Below are 15,764 nucleotides of genomic sequence, written 5' to 3'. Positions count from 1 at the left end.
AGGTAGACGGCTGCATGTAGTCACTGATCTACTGGCAATTACGAAGGCGTATTAGTATCATGTTTTTATGGTAAAGCTTTAATACCTGTGTTCGTGCACTATTCACTAAATTAACAAGTGAAATGTGAATCTCTTTGAAATATACAAGATTAACTGATTCTTTCTCTACGTGTTCTTTTGACAAGGACAACTTTCACCTTAATTCCATGATTAAAGAATGTTTGTGGTTTTAATTCTCGACTGCTACGATAACATGACTGGAGACGTTAAATGACAAGACAAAATGATCACATAACTTCAGTCACTTCCATTAACATGTGACGTCATAAATTCTATTACCAGTTACCAACAGTTGCCAATTCTTATGTCTACTTATAACTAACATGCACAATTTAATTAAATGTATAGTAACTACGGTGTTTTCCGTCAATTAATTCTCTTGCTGCATGCAGGACTTTGCCAACTGTTTGCATACCATTCCAGACCTACTTTCAGGAACGCAAATCATAGGGGTTTGACCTTAGAGCATATCTACGTTGCTGTCTAGGCGGTTGTATTACCTTCTTTCTTGCTTTTTTGGGTGGAACTACTGGCGTAATAGGCCCGGTTTCACTGTTAGGTGGGGGTGGCTCGGGTCCTTTATACTGTTTCAATCTGTCAAAATGAACGATCACTGTGCGTTCCGCTAACTGAATTTCCGCATTTACTGGTGAAGTAAGCCGGATGATACGGTACGGTCCTTCATAAGTAGGTGTAAACTTTTTGGTTCTTCCCTTTTTTACTACTGGATTGCTCAACATAACTAGATCTCCTACCTTGTACCCAGGCATTTTTGCTTTTTGATTACTTCTCTTTAGCTGTTGGGCGGTGGCTCGGGCATTGTTCCCTCTTACTTTTTTCCAAATGGATTTTAGACGTCGAGCTAGACCTTTCACATCTTTGGATTTAATTCCAGGGGGCAGTTTGTCAATTTCAAAAGGCGAATTCATAGGGCGGCCATATACTGCTTCATAAGGTGAGTACCCTGTAGCTTCATGGACACGGCTGTTATAAGCTGACGTAACGTATTGAACATACTTATCCCAGTCAGAGTGATGTTTATTAACATAGTAAGACAGCATGCGCATAACGGTGCGGTGGACTCGTTCCAGGCGACCGTTTGCTTTTGGGTGGAACGGTGTCGTTCGCCACTTTTTAATTCGCAATAACCGACAAACTTCGGTAAATACCGCAGACATGAAATTCGTACCCTGGTCTGTGAGTACAGCTTCAGGGCTTCCGTATGGTAACACCAAATGGGTGACAAAAGCACGCGCTACTGTTTCAGCGGACATATCTGGTATAGGAATGAGAATCAAGAACCTAGAGAAATGATCTATAAGGGACAGAATATACCGATTATTTTGGGGGCTCACAGGGAAAGGACCGACAATATCTGCTGCTACTACTGCCCAGGGATAAGTGGCTTCTGGTACCTGCTGTAAAGGCACTTTCGTTCGAGGTGGTAAGGACCTCTTAACACAAGGTAGACAATTTTGTATATACTTTTGCACGTCTTTCCGCCTTCCTGCCCAGAAATAACGGGCGGCTATTCGGCAGTTTGTGGCGCGAAGGCCGTTATGACATGCCTGCAGGCTATCGTGACACTGTGCGATAATCTTGGAACGTAATTCTTTCGGGATTACTGCCTGTTTGCCCAAGTGGGTCTTTCGATATAAAATTCCATCTTCAACGGAAAATTCAGGCAAAGCCACATACTTCTGACATTCGACGTCTCTTTGCTGTGCCTCCCTTAATTCTTCAATAGAAACGTCATTAGCTACGATCACTCTGACCTTTCGGCTTAATGCGTCGGCGTTCTGATGTAACTTGCCCGGTTTGTGTTTCACCTCATACTCAAATTCGCTCAATTTCAAAGCCCAACGAGCTAGCCTACTACTAGGGTCTTTTAAGCTCAACATCCACTGTAACGCGGCGTGATCAGTGATGACAGTGAATTTTCTCCCATACAAATAACATCGGAAATAAGTTACACCAAACATGAGTGCTAGTAGTTCCTTCTCAGTTGTGCTGTAATTTGACTCTGCTTTATTAAGCTGTCGAGACGCATAACCAATTGGTCGTTCTTCGCCATCTATCTCTTGTGACAGGATGGCTCCTACAGCATAATCTGAGGCGTCCACTGACAGTATGAATGGTTTTTCAAAATCCGGGTACGCTAGTACAGGGGCTCTAGTTAAAACATGTTGAATTTGTTGCATAGCTTTATCACATTCTTTGGTCCAAATAAAACTAACTCCTTTTTTCAATAAATTAGTCAGGGGCTTAGCAAGGGTGGCATAATTATTCACGAAACGTCTGTAGTAGTTTGCAAGGCCTAAAAATGACTGTAGTTCTTTGACATTTGTCGGTGTTGGGAATTCCTTTACTGCGGTGGTCAAACGGGGGTCCGGTTTGACACCTTCTCCACTTATTATATGACCTAAATATTGTACTTGTGACTGGGCGAAAGCACACTTTTCTAATTTTACACTCAAATGAGCTCCTTTTAACCTTTGCAAGACATCCCTCAGTCTTTCTGCATGTTCTTTTATCGTTTTAGAAAAAATAATAATGTCATCTAAATACACCAAGCAGGTTGTAGGTTTCAACCCACGCAGCAGCAAGTCTGCAAATCTTTGAAAAGTGGCAGGGGCGTTTCTCAATCCAAATGGCATCCTTACAAATTCATACAATCCTGTAGGTACAACAAAAGCAGTTTTATGGCGGTCCTGGGGTGCAACAGGGATCTGATGGTACCCAGAACGCAAATCAAGGGTGGTAAAATACTTACAGTTGCCCAGTCGGTCCAATGTTTCATCAATGCGCGGTAACGGATATGTGTCTGGTGTCGTTACCCGATTTACTGCCCGCATATCGACACATAGGCGATAGGCTTTCTCCCCATTTACTGATTTCTTTGGCACAACGACCACGGGGGACGCCCACGCACTCGAGGAGGGTTGTATGATTCCTGCTGCTAATTGCTGCTGAATCGTATCTTCAACTACAGACTGCAAATGATATGGTATACGGTAAGGTTTTTGTGCAATTGGCCGAGCTTCTCCGGTCGGAATTTCGTGCTGAACCAAATCCGTAGCCGGTAGAAACTGCCTCTCTTCAAACAACCACAAAAATTCCTCTAATACCGGCTGCAACATCCTTTTCTCCTCACTGTTTAAATGGCCTAACTTCTCTACTAACTGACTCCTTAACGTCGACGCGACATATCGCACTTCTCTAACTGAACATTTCTTTCCTTTCCTTCCTTTCTTATCTTTATTTCGCTGCTTCTCAGCTCCTCTTATTTCCTCAAAAATTTCCTGACCACTGGCAACAGTAGTACCCTTCGGTATCACAACATCTTCTACACCAAAATTATCTGTACTTACTGGCATCGCAAAACCCTTCTGTCTCCTTTCCGGTCGGCAGATACTTCTCTTTATATGTACTGACTGACGATCTAAAACATCATTCTGGGTGAGCGGGTCAACCAGAATGTCGGTATTAGGCTGTTCTTGATTTTTGACATCTATCCAGAGAATCTTTCCACTTCCGCCTTTTATCCTCACAGGGTTAGTGGTTTTTATCGCCCACATCTGCGGTTTTATGGGAGACTGTGAACGGCGCCTTTCGCAGCTCCCTCGCGTCTGACGGGGGTGCGCACTGCCAAATCGGTGAATTGCTTCGCCGAACTGCACAGTTCGCGTTCGATAATCCACTATCCCCTGATAACGGTGCAGGAAGTCATTCCCTAGTATGATGTCAAATTCACCCTTCTTTAGCCTCACTACCTCCATCCTCTGACTGTATTTACCACCGTCTATTTGCAGATTCACCACACACGAACCTGCAGGGACAATTACTTCCTCTCCAAGGCCACTGATATTGTACCGGGGTGGCTGTAACACCCTTCGATCATTTTTCTCCACAAACAATACACTAACTTGAGCACCAGTATCAACTAAAATTCTAACTGATTTGTTCCCGAGTACGCCAAATAGACTAACGTGTTCCACCTCTTTACATTTTTCGGTCCTAACCGGGTGTATTATTTTTGTCGGGGGCGCGGGTGGGTGGCGGAACCTGCCCCCCAAGCGTTTCCCTGATTCGACCCCGCGTTGCGGCGGTGGCCGCGCATCTGATTTGAAAATGGTGACTTTATGGAGCAAACATTATTAGCATGACCTACTGTCTGGCAAATAGTGCAATACGGCGCGCGACAGCACATTGCCGTATGGTTGGGCTTCCCACAACGCTGACAAAATACTTCTTTTGCTGGGACCGGTACTGGGTCCGATGGGCGCGGGGCGGCAGCGCAAAAACGCAACACCTCTTCGCGAAGCATTGCCAAACGAACAGCTTCAAACAGAGAAGTGGGGGAGGCTGCTTTGACTTCTCCTCCGATGCGGGGGTCAATACCGCGGACAAATGCATCAATTGCACGCGCTTCGGCTTCTGAACGCAAAATTCTGTTTTCACTGGCATTTTCACCTAGATTGTAGGTACGACAAGATACTGCTCGTATGCGATCTGCAAAGGCATCAAAATCCTCATTAGGCTTCTGCCTAAGGGTTGATAATTGATCTCTGTAATATGCGGTACCTCTGGTATCGGAATAACGCGTAGTCAATCCGCGGGCCAATACTTCAAATTCGTGCGTGTCACGCAATTCGTCCTCTGTTTCTATGAACATTCGGGCTTCCCCTGTCAACTTGAGTCTGGCTACATTGACCAATAGATCATCCGGCCAGGCACACGTGCGACCCACATCACGAATATTTTGTAAGAACATAGCTACATTTTCGTGGGACTTCCCAGAAAAGGTGGGAATGAAATCAGCCGCAGGAAAATTGCTTACAGTCGCCATGTTAGCAGAAATTGTGGCGTTTGTATTAGAGACAGAATTAGTGTTAGTTGCCTCTGTTTGAGCATTTGTTACAGGGGTGGAGCTAGCCACAGGTATGGAAGTTCGCGCACTAGCTTCCAGCGTCTGTTTCAAGACGCGGTTTTGCTCAAGTAGCTCCTGATTTTGTGCGAATAACTGGCGCATTTGTGCATGTATGGCCTCGAGCGGGTCTTGCGAGGCAGATGCCTCTACGGGGGTATCCCGTTCCGTCGCTCGTGTTCCCATCGGCATGTTTACAATTTTATGGGACGCTAGTGACCAGAAAAAAGTAATGATTGTTACAAAAAAAGGACGGCCACAAAGATTCTCAATCCAGCGGCGGAAGATCGTCGAAGCTATAGTTGTAAGCATCGCGGCGACTTACATGGTGATGGCGGCGGTGCGACGCATTGGTGGCGGCGACGGCGCGGTGCAGTGACTGCGGCGGCGGTGGTCGGTGGTCGGCGGGCGGTAGCGGGCGGCGGCGGCGGTGTCCGGACCCTCGGGCGGCGGCAGATATGTTGGCGGCGGACGGCGCTGGCTCGGCCGGTCGGCGATGGCGGCAGCCCCTGGCGCGTCGGTGACAGCGGCGGGCGGCGGCGGCGTGGCGGATGACGGCGGCGGATGACGGCGGCCCGGCCGGTCGGGCAGCGCAGCGCAGGCCCCTCGAACTCAGGCAGCGGGCACCGCGGCGGCGTCCGGCTCACGTGGCTGACTAGCGTGGGCTGCCTCGCTGCAGCACGCGCCCTGTGCGTGTTTAGTGGCGCAGCCACGGCCCACGTACAGCAAACGTGGCGGCCGGTTGGCGCATTCCATGCGCGAAGTGTACGGCGTTTTGCCGGGAAAAATTTAGTGTAGCGACAAAGTCACTACGGGAACGTATCCAAACTTCTGACACCAATTGTACAGGATGGCTGGTATGGGCAGGCGGTGGGCGTTATGGAATAATAGTGTAATTTTTAGAGAAAGGCCATTTATTGGCTAAAGCATGATGAAAGGGGCTACATAGGCCTAGGGAGGTGAGGGTGAGCCAGAGCTTGCAATTTGGCGAACATTGTTCGCGAAGCTACCGAAAGTGGTTGTCTGCCAAAACTAAGTCCACAGTGCCGCAGCACCGGGAGAAGCGGGAGATGATCAATGCTACAGGGCGCGCATCCGACTCGCGGGAGAGCAAGAATACAAGAGCGCGGGCCCGGTGACGGGCGGCCGGGTATGTTCGACGCACCACGCGGCTTCCTCCACCCTGATTGGTCAGGACCGAGCAAACCGTGCGGGCGGCATGGAACTTTCCAGAGCGTTGCCTGCTAAGCGACGCCTGGGACGGCGTTACCTCGTCAGCACGCGAGAGAGGCGCGTGAACAAGGTGCCCTTTCTCGGTGCTGACTTCCTGTTACTAGACCGTGGGACGAAAGAATTTACAGGCAGCTAACACTGCCGGCCGTGGCTTGGCCGTAATGGAGTAATGAAGTTACCGTTTGGGTGCTCATATAATAAAGTAAAATCCCTTATTGTCTGGCTCATCCTTTACAACACACACACACACACACACACACACACACACACACACACACAAATGCGTGTAAATGCCTATGCCCTAACATAGTGCCAGCTGGACTAACAGTGCCAATGCTACTTTTTGGCAAGTAGAATGGTTCTGGTGGGAATAGCATCAGGTGGAGTGGGTAGAGGAAGAGGGAGGTGGGAGGTAGGAAGAGGGACTGGGAGTGGATGACTAGCGATTCTAACGGATGCTGCCAGTTCGCCAACTAGTAATGTGGGAAGGAGGGATGCGGATATATGGGCTGGCACGGTTGTAGCAGATGGTGGGAAGCAGCACATGCTGAATGTGATGTAGGGAAGTGAATTGGGAGGGTGCAGTGGGGCATAGGTTGGGTGGATGGCAGAATGCCACTTTAGGAGCAGTGAAAGGATCTTGGGCAGGTTCTCTCTCACTTTGGGACGAGAGGAGGAGAGATTATCAGAATCCTGACGAAGAATACAATTTTTTTGTTCCAGTCCAGGGTGATATTGTGTGATAAAGGTGCACTCGTTTGTAACTGGTACTTGGGACTTGTGGGAGGATTGGACATGTGTGAGGATATGGCAAGGGAAATCTGTTTGTGGACTAGGTTTGGGAGGGTATCCCTGTCTGTGAAGACCTTCGAGAGGCCTTCAGCATACAGGACAAGGGAGTTCTCATCACTGCAGATATGTCATCCATGGATGGCTAGGCTACATGGGAGGGATTTTTTGGTGTTGAAGGAGCGACAGCTATTGAAATGCAGTAATGTTGGTGGTTAATGGTTTTAATGTGGTCAGAGGTGTGGGTGGAGCCATCAGAGAAGTTGAGGTCAATGTCCAGGAAGGTTTCACCTTCAGACGAAATCTTCCTAGCCTCCCAACCCCTAATCTGGTTCAGATTCATTGATCATATCTTGGTGATCTGGAGTCTGACCCTATCCACTGTCCTTCACAATCTCAACACCTTTTCACTAATCTGCTTCACTTAGTTCTCCTCTACCCAGCATGCCACCGTCCTGGACATTACCTCCACTTCTGTGATGATTCCATCCACACTCCTACCCACATTAAAACACATAACCACCAACAGTACCTGGTTTTGACAGCTGCCATCCCTCTCATACAGCATAGCCACCTGTGGATGGGGTATCTGCAGTGACAAGAACACCCATAATGAGATTTTCACTCTGCAGCAGAGTGTGCGCTAATATGAAACTTCCTGGCAGATTAAAACTGTGCGCCAGACTGAGACTCGAACTTGGGACCTTTGCCTTTCGCAGGCAAATGCTCTACCATCTGAGCTACCCAAACACAATTCATGACCTGTCCTCACAGCTTCAGTTCTGCCAGTACCTCATCTCCTACCTTCCAACTTCACAAAAGCTATTCTGTGAACCTTTGAGCACGCCTGGAAGAAAGGATATTGCAGAGACATGGCTTAGCCACAGCCTGGGGGATGTTTCCAGAATGAGATTTTCACTCTGCAATGGAGTGTGCGCTGACATGAAACTTCCTGGTAGAATAAAACTGTAGGCAGGACTGAGACTCGAAATCAGGACCTGTGAGGACGAGTCATGAGTTGTGCTTGAGTAGCTCAGATGGTAGAGCACTTGCCCTTGAAAGGCAAAGGTCTTGAGTTCAAGAACTCCCTTGCTGAGTATGCTGAAAGCTGCAGTAAGGCCTTCCCAGATAGGAAGTGCTCCTCATAGTCCACAAACATATATTCTGTATTGTATCCTCACATGGTCCCAATGCTTGCACTGCACCCAAGAATCAGCTATGAAGGAGCACCCACCCTTGTCACCTAGTATCATACCCCTGTGGCAGACCAAAGTGCAAGACCTGTCCAATCTGCCCACCCATTATCTTCTGCTCCAGAGCTGTTACAGGCTTATCCTACCCCATCAGAGACCACACCACTTGTGAACTGAGTCATGTGATATAGCAACTCTGCTTTAAGCTCTGCACCGCATTTTACATTGTTATAAATACCAGCCAGCCGTCCACCAGGATGGATGGCCACTGTCAAACTGTTACCAAGAATGAGGCTGATGACACGGTGGTATAACTTGCAGCTGAGCACAACATGCTCAGTTTCAATGGCTGCTTCACAGGCCAAGCCATCTGGATTCTTCTCTCAACAACCAGCTTCTCTGAACTATGCAGATGGGAGTTATTCTCCACTCCTTCAGCCATCCTGGCCTCAATGTCAGGTAACCCACTGTCCCCGCATCCTCCACATAACAGTTTCCCATTCTGTGTCGTGTCACTTCCTCCTCTTCCTCCTAACCCATGTCCCCACATCGCCTTCAGCATGTGCCACTTCCTGCTGGCCACTACAGTTGCACTGGTCCATATACCTGGCACATTCCTAGACAACAAACCAGCCACCTCCCTCCAAGCTAATATACACTCACCCCCAGTCCCTCTCCTGGCCTTCTGCATTCTTCTCCTGCCACCCACCCCACCCACCACCATCCACATCACAACCAACGAGTCTGCCTGCTGAAAAATAGCATTTACACTGTTAGTCCTGCTGACACTATGGACAGAGAGAGAGAGAGAGAGAGAGAGAGAGAGAGAGAGAGAGAGAGAGAGAGAGTGAGTTTACTCTAGCTCATCAAAGAATAATTCTGAAAGCTAGCAAGTTTTCCTTCTTTTGTGTGTACATATCAACAACCCTTCTGCTTTTATTTGAGTGGTCTCTTGTAATTTGTATTTACATTCTAAAAGAGCTTTCCTACAGCATTTAGATTAATGGAATGTTTCATTTAACTCAAATTTAAGATTTAGTTACAGAAGTAGATTAAGCTGTTTATTAATATTGTACTCTTGTTCTGTAGGCCAAAGCTGATTGAATCAGTAGAATCAGAAATTCATATTAAGAATGGACGACATCCTGTTCTATCAAGAATTATGGAAGAATCTGGACATTTTATTCCAAATGATTCTTATCTAAAGGTACAGTACTTATGCATCCTGTAAGCCAGCATAAGTGTTTAAAATTATAGATTATAATTGTAACTAAATGAGGTCTTACTTGTGAGATAGTTTCAAAACAAAAAGGCTTTAATTTGAAATACATTCCCTGCAGGGAGGTCTCACTTATTCAGTGCTTTTTTTCACCACCTGGAGAAGCTGCTTGTGGCCTTTCATACTAGGAGCACTCTGGTAAAGTGCAGTGCCTCTTATGAAATAGTTCTACTGCATTGTATACCTTGTTTAGGGACTGTGGGAAGGTGATAACAGAGATTAGGGTACATACAGACATATACAAACTGTCATTTCTCAGTCCTTCCATCCATCTGCATCTACATCCATATTCTGCAAGTCAGTGTGAAGTGCATGGAGGAGGGTACTTTCCATTGTACCAATTTTTAATGCTACTTCCTGTTCCATTCACCTATGGAGTATGGGAAGAATGACTGTTTAAATGCCTGTGCTTGCACTGTAATTAATATAATTTTTTCCTCTCAACCCTCAAGGGAACCATACTTACGGTGTTGTGGCACTGGTATGTTCCTAGATTCATCATTTAAAACTGGTTCTTGAAACTTTGTAATTAGGCTTTCTCAGAATAGTTTACATCTATCTTCAAGTGTATGCTGGTTTGGTTTCTTCAGTATCTTTGTGACACTCTCCCATGGGTCAAACAAACATTTGACCATTTCTGCTGCCCTTTTCAATATATGATCAATATCCCCTTGACTTATATTTGATACAGATCACATACATTTGAGGCAAGCAAGATGGCCCAGGAGGAATGATCAATATTCAGAGAGATGACAGGAATGATCAAGTGAAGCAAAAAGTTTAGTAAACATGGGCACTAAAATGCATACCTTAAGAGCTGTGATCACTTCTTCGTCTTTGATACTATGAAACAAATCTCTTCTACTACAACCTCTTGGCTTTCTGTATTTTGAGAGGTGGTGGATCAAACAAAACAAGGAAAAAAGTTCTGTAAACACTGGCATACATTAAGAAACATGAGAACTTGTTCACTCTCACTAGTATGATAACACATGTCCTACCACACTAGTGCTCATAGCTCATAAGCCATGTATATTTGAGCCCATATTTACCAGACAATTTTTTATTGTTCTTGTCCACACTGTGTCATCCTAAAATATGCAAAGCAGAGAGCTTGCAGTAAAAGAGATTTGCTTCACAGTATTGAAGATCAAGAAGTACTCGTAGCTATTAATGTATGCATTTTAGACTCCATGTTTACTAGACTTTTTTGCTGTGAATGATCTTTCCTGTCTTATCCTTGAATATTGACCTTTCCTCCTGGTATACTGTGTAGTTTAGTCTGGGACATATGAGTGATTTGTAAGCAATCTCATTTATAGACTGGCTGCATTTCCCTGGTAGTCTATCAGTTAACCGCAGTCTGCCACCTGCTTGATCTTCAACTCAATCTATGTGACCATTCCATTTTGTGCCTTTACGAATAGTTAAACAAAGGTAATTGACTGATTCCAATTATGACTCGATACTGTAGTCATGGGATCCTTTTTTTTTTTTTTTTTTTTTTTGTGGAGTGTGCAATTTTGCCTATCCGAACATTTAAGGCAAGATCAAGATCTGACTGAATATTTGTGCAGCTTTTTCCCAGACAGTACTTCATTATATATAACTGTATCATCTGCAAAAAGACTATTACTATTAAAAATTTTCTTGGCCATTAATATACGACATGAGCAACAAGTGTTCCAACACATTTCATAGAGATACACATGATATTACGTCCACATTTGCAAGTGACTCCCCATCCATGATAACACGCTGTGTCTTCCCTACCAAGAAAACCTCATCAAATACTTTTTGGAAATCAAGAGATAATGCAGCTTCCTGACTGCCTGGATCCAAGGCTTTCAGGATGTCAAATGGGAAAAGTTGGAGTGCATTTCACATGATCAGTGTTTTCAGAATCCATCCCGGTTAGCACGAAGGAAGTCATTGTGTCGGAGATACATCATTATATTTGAAACCAGAAGATGTTCTGCGATTTTATGAAAATTGGATGTCAGAGACATTGCACAGTAGTTTTGTTGATCACATCTGCTACCCATGTCATAGGTGGGCAGAGTTTTTTGTGTGAAGGATCTGTGGTCAGTTGTGGTTAAAAGAGGACTGATTCACTATAGAAGCTGATAGGAATTAGTGTGGGCTCTTGTACATAATTGAATTTTTGTGACTTTCAACTGTTTTTCAACACCACTGACAGTTATATCTATATCACTTATCTTTGCAGTGGTGCAAGAATTAAATTGGGGTGACACCCTTGGATTTTCCTTTGTAAAAGAACATTTGAAAATAGAGTTCAGCATTTGTATTTCTGCTATACCACCCTCAATTTCAGTTGCTGCCATATCTATCAGTGTCTGGACATCAGCCTTTAAATATAACTAGAATTTCTTTGTGTTTAGTGAGAGAACTTTTGACAGTATTCTCACTATGGTAATCATTGATGGCTTCACACATTTTCCTGTAGGCAGCCAAATGCATTTCATTAACCATCTCATTATCTGTAGCTCTATGCTGTGTTCTGCACTATTACCTAGCAATCTGTGTTTCTTTAGAAGTCTCTTTACAGTGACTGTTTACCATGGTGGATTTCTCTCGCAACAAACCATTCTGCTAGGTGTATATCCATCAAGTACATGGTCAACTATTCTTCTAAATGTGAGCCACAGTTCTTCTTTGTGCTCCTCTCCAAAACTTCCCCTTTGTATTTTGGTAATGATTGTTGCTGCAACTGTGTCATGACCACTGGTGCCAGTTCCTTTGTGGACAACCTCAAGGAGGTCAGGTCTGTTTGAGACCATTAGATCCAGTATTTTCCATTATGACTTAGTTTCTGAACTGTACATTCTAGGTAGTTTTTGGAGAAAGAATTTAGTTATGTTTCACAGAATATTTTGTCTCACTCACCACCCAACATATTGTTGGATTGCTAAAGTCTCTTTTTTTATGAAAGTGTGGTTGTGTAACATCTCTGTCTCTGTAAATGAGGATTTCTGCAGTAAGAATTGGTATGCTCTGTATGCTCATAAAGTTTACACGTATTATGTATTTTTGCTTACTAATAAATAGTGTGGAAATTGTTGCTCTATGCTGTGTCACTTTTCTGCTATCACACTGCTGGTGATTCCCCACAGTGGTGACCACGATTTTCCATGTTGTGCCATGATTTTGCTGTTAAGTAAAAACTCTGTTGTGCCACTTACGCCATTGAGTATGCTGCCATTACGAATGGTGGAGCCTCGAAACTTACCTGGCAGATTAAAACTGTGTGCCGGACTGAGACTCGAACTCGGGACCTTTGCCTTTTGTGGGCAAGTGCTCTACCAACTGAGCTACCCAAGCATGACTCATGCCCCATCCTCACAACCTTACTTCTGCCAGTACCTCGTCTCCTACCTTCCAAACTTTACAGAAGCTCTCATGCAAAGTTTCATATCAGTGCACACTCCACTGCAGAGCGAAAATCTCATTCTGGAAACATCCCCCGGGCTGTGGCTGAGCCATGTTTCCACACTATTCTTTCTATCAGAAGTGCTAGTTCTGCAAGGTTCGCAGGAGAGCTTCTGTAAAGTTTGGAAGGTAGGAGCCGAGGTACTGACAGAAGTAAAGTTGTGAGGATGGGGCGTGAGTCGTGCTTGGGTAGCTCAGTTGGTAGAGCACTTGCCTGCGAAAGGCAAAGGTCGCGAGTTCGAGTCTCGGTCCGGCACACAGTTTTAATCTGCCAGGAAGTTTCATATCAGTGCACTCTCCGCTGCAGAGTGAAAATCTCATTCTGGGTACAGCCTCACTGTTTCTTTGACAATGTTGACAACATCTCTCCCTCACCAAGTGCTCTTGAATTCCATGAACATTCCATGTGTAGAATTGATAAAGATCAGCCAAGGCTTGGATTATACTACAGCGCTGGACAACAGAGCAACAATGCTTTCATTGTCTGCCACATCTTCAGACCAACCTCGCATCACTGCTGATGCCAAGCAGCAAACTGTGCCATAATCCAGAGTTCACACTGAGTGAATTTATTCCTGCTATTTCAGACAAAAGTGCAGCAGAGAGTCGGAATAAACAATGGCCACTCTCCTCTGTAAGAAATGTTAATCTAAGTGCCTTTAACTTTCGCACAGGTCAAAAAATCACATGTTCCAGTGCTAATGATTTTGAGTGTTATGATGCTGTCATTAATGACCTGAACCGTACGGTCACCTCCCACAGCACTGTTATGGTTGGACAACAATGGCCTGCGCTATACCTTTCTTCACTCACATGCGCGTCCGTTCTTCAGACATCCACCCGAGCTCTGCACACATCGCTGTGTGATGCCAATTCCACCTGTGCCATGACTTGACCCTCCTCATCACATCTCACCCTACATCGAGCCACTTTTCCTGCCCATCTCCTGCACTGACACTCCCCATGCTTCCTGTGTATATGGTGCTGTGTCACGCCCACCTCATAGTGGTGCTTGCAATCAAACCATTGACAGCCATCATACCATCCACCACTATCTGAAACTATTGTTGTTCCACATGGATTCTACCATGATATGGTTTGCCTCAGCAAGTGCTTGATGTCAACCAGTGGCATCATTGGGGAGAAGTTCGCCTCACTTCTTAACCATCTCAGAGTCAATGTAGACCTTATTAGAATCTTGCTTTTGGATGTTCTGGCTTCTCAAAAATACAAAACTGCCAAGACACTACTGCTATAATGACTTAACATGCACGCCTGAGCAGCAGCTACATCTCATCATCAATGAGACTACTTTGGCCAACAGAATGCTGTCTTCACTCTGGCGTCACCTGCGAGTTCTAATTGATCCAACGCTCTTGCCACAAAATCACGTACTATGGACACTTTGGCTCTTAAAATTACCAGAGAACATCCAAACAGTGATACTAACGCATAAGGAGGTACCGCTGGAGTTTAAACTTTGACTTGCTGATAGAATGAAGGTACTATCACAACAATGAATTCTGATCAACTACCAACAGCACTAAACTGCTTTCAATCCCCAGTACAGTTGCACCAAAACTGCTTTTGTGTGTTTCCAGCCCAGCTGCCATGACATTCTGCAGAGCTACAGACCACCCAACAATGGTCAGACGCAACCCCCTGCCTCTACCGCCCTGAGTGCCTTTTACAGCTCCAGCGGACAACAGTCACTTACCAACAGATTAGGACAGGGTGCACAGTGTTGCAGAGAATCCTACACCTACCCAAACTAGTATGTCGACCTGAGAATGGCATGTCAGGCCGTTCTTTATTTACAAGACACCCCTGAACACCACAACAAAATAGTACCAAAGCAGCATTTCAGTGGACAGATGGTCACTGACTCTTCATCAATATCAAACATCCACACATATATTTCCTCGTCGATACTGGGCCGATGTGAACACTCTATCACCTGCTCTTGCACCTGCTGTAGTGTCACCATTCCCACTGCAACTGCATGTGGCCAATGACACTGTAATCTCTTTTGCTGGAACTGCACACATTATGCTTGTCCTTGGCACAGATACATACATACCTTGGACATTCTTGGTGGCAGAGACAGTTGAACAAGTTCTGGAAGCTGACATCTTCTGTCATACCAACTATTGCCAGATTTAAAGTCTGCCTTCCTTCTAAGACAGGATGGCCAGCAGTCGATCCATGGTGTGAGCAGCGATACACTACTTGCCAGTAGTGCAATACCCTCAGTCATGCTGCCACCACTCGACACTCCACTTGACCTGAAGCTAGAAAGCAAAGCCCCTTTCAGCCAGTTACACTTAAAGGCAGCTGAGTATTCTTCATTATGTCATGACAATAAGGTCATGTGCCTTACCAACAAACAATATGGAGATGAATTGTGGATGCCACCACATCACTTCATGCAGCTCAACAGCATCTCGATGACCTTAATCATCTCGACACCAATCGCTACCACATCACTTCATGCAGCTCAACAGCATCTTGATGACGTTCATCATCTCGACACTAATCACTACAGTGTCGCCGCCTCTACGGGCACTTCTCAAGTTAATGAAGCATCACAATCCCCACTAGAATGTGCAGCTGAGAGAATGCTATGTGACGTTAAAAGCAATGGTGAATCATGTCATGCCCTACTTTCTGGACTCACTCCATGCTCCCCCATTAGACCATACACAATCTGTGCCATGCTGGATGGTACAGTCCACCACATTAAACCACAAGAGCTCCCCCTGACCGCCGACACCTCTGTCGTCAAGCTCTCCACAAACTTAAAGCTGTGGTGGACAAACTGTTATGATCTGGC

General features: G+C 45.4%; 1 protein-coding gene across 2 annotated transcripts in view; it reads left to right on the top strand.

Annotated features, from left to right (window-relative positions):
* Positions 1-15,764, top strand: part of LOC126475365 (DNA mismatch repair protein Msh3-like) — a 356,972-nt gene that overhangs the window by 229,779 nt on the left and 111,429 nt on the right. For both annotated transcript variants that reach the window (XM_050103183.1, XM_050103182.1), the window contains one exon: positions 9,292-9,409. In XM_050103183.1, coding sequence (XP_049959140.1) covers positions 9,292-9,409 — 118 coding nt within the window. The remainder of the gene's footprint in view (positions 1-9,291; positions 9,410-15,764) is intronic.

The sequence above is a fragment of the Schistocerca serialis genome, chromosome 4 (assembly GCF_023864345.2).
Source record: "Schistocerca serialis cubense isolate TAMUIC-IGC-003099 chromosome 4, iqSchSeri2.2, whole genome shotgun sequence".
Classification (NCBI taxonomy): Eukaryota; Metazoa; Arthropoda; class Insecta; order Orthoptera; family Acrididae; genus Schistocerca; species Schistocerca serialis.
The sequence above is the reverse complement of the archived record's forward strand: the minus strand, read 5'-3'. Positions and strand labels throughout refer to the sequence as shown.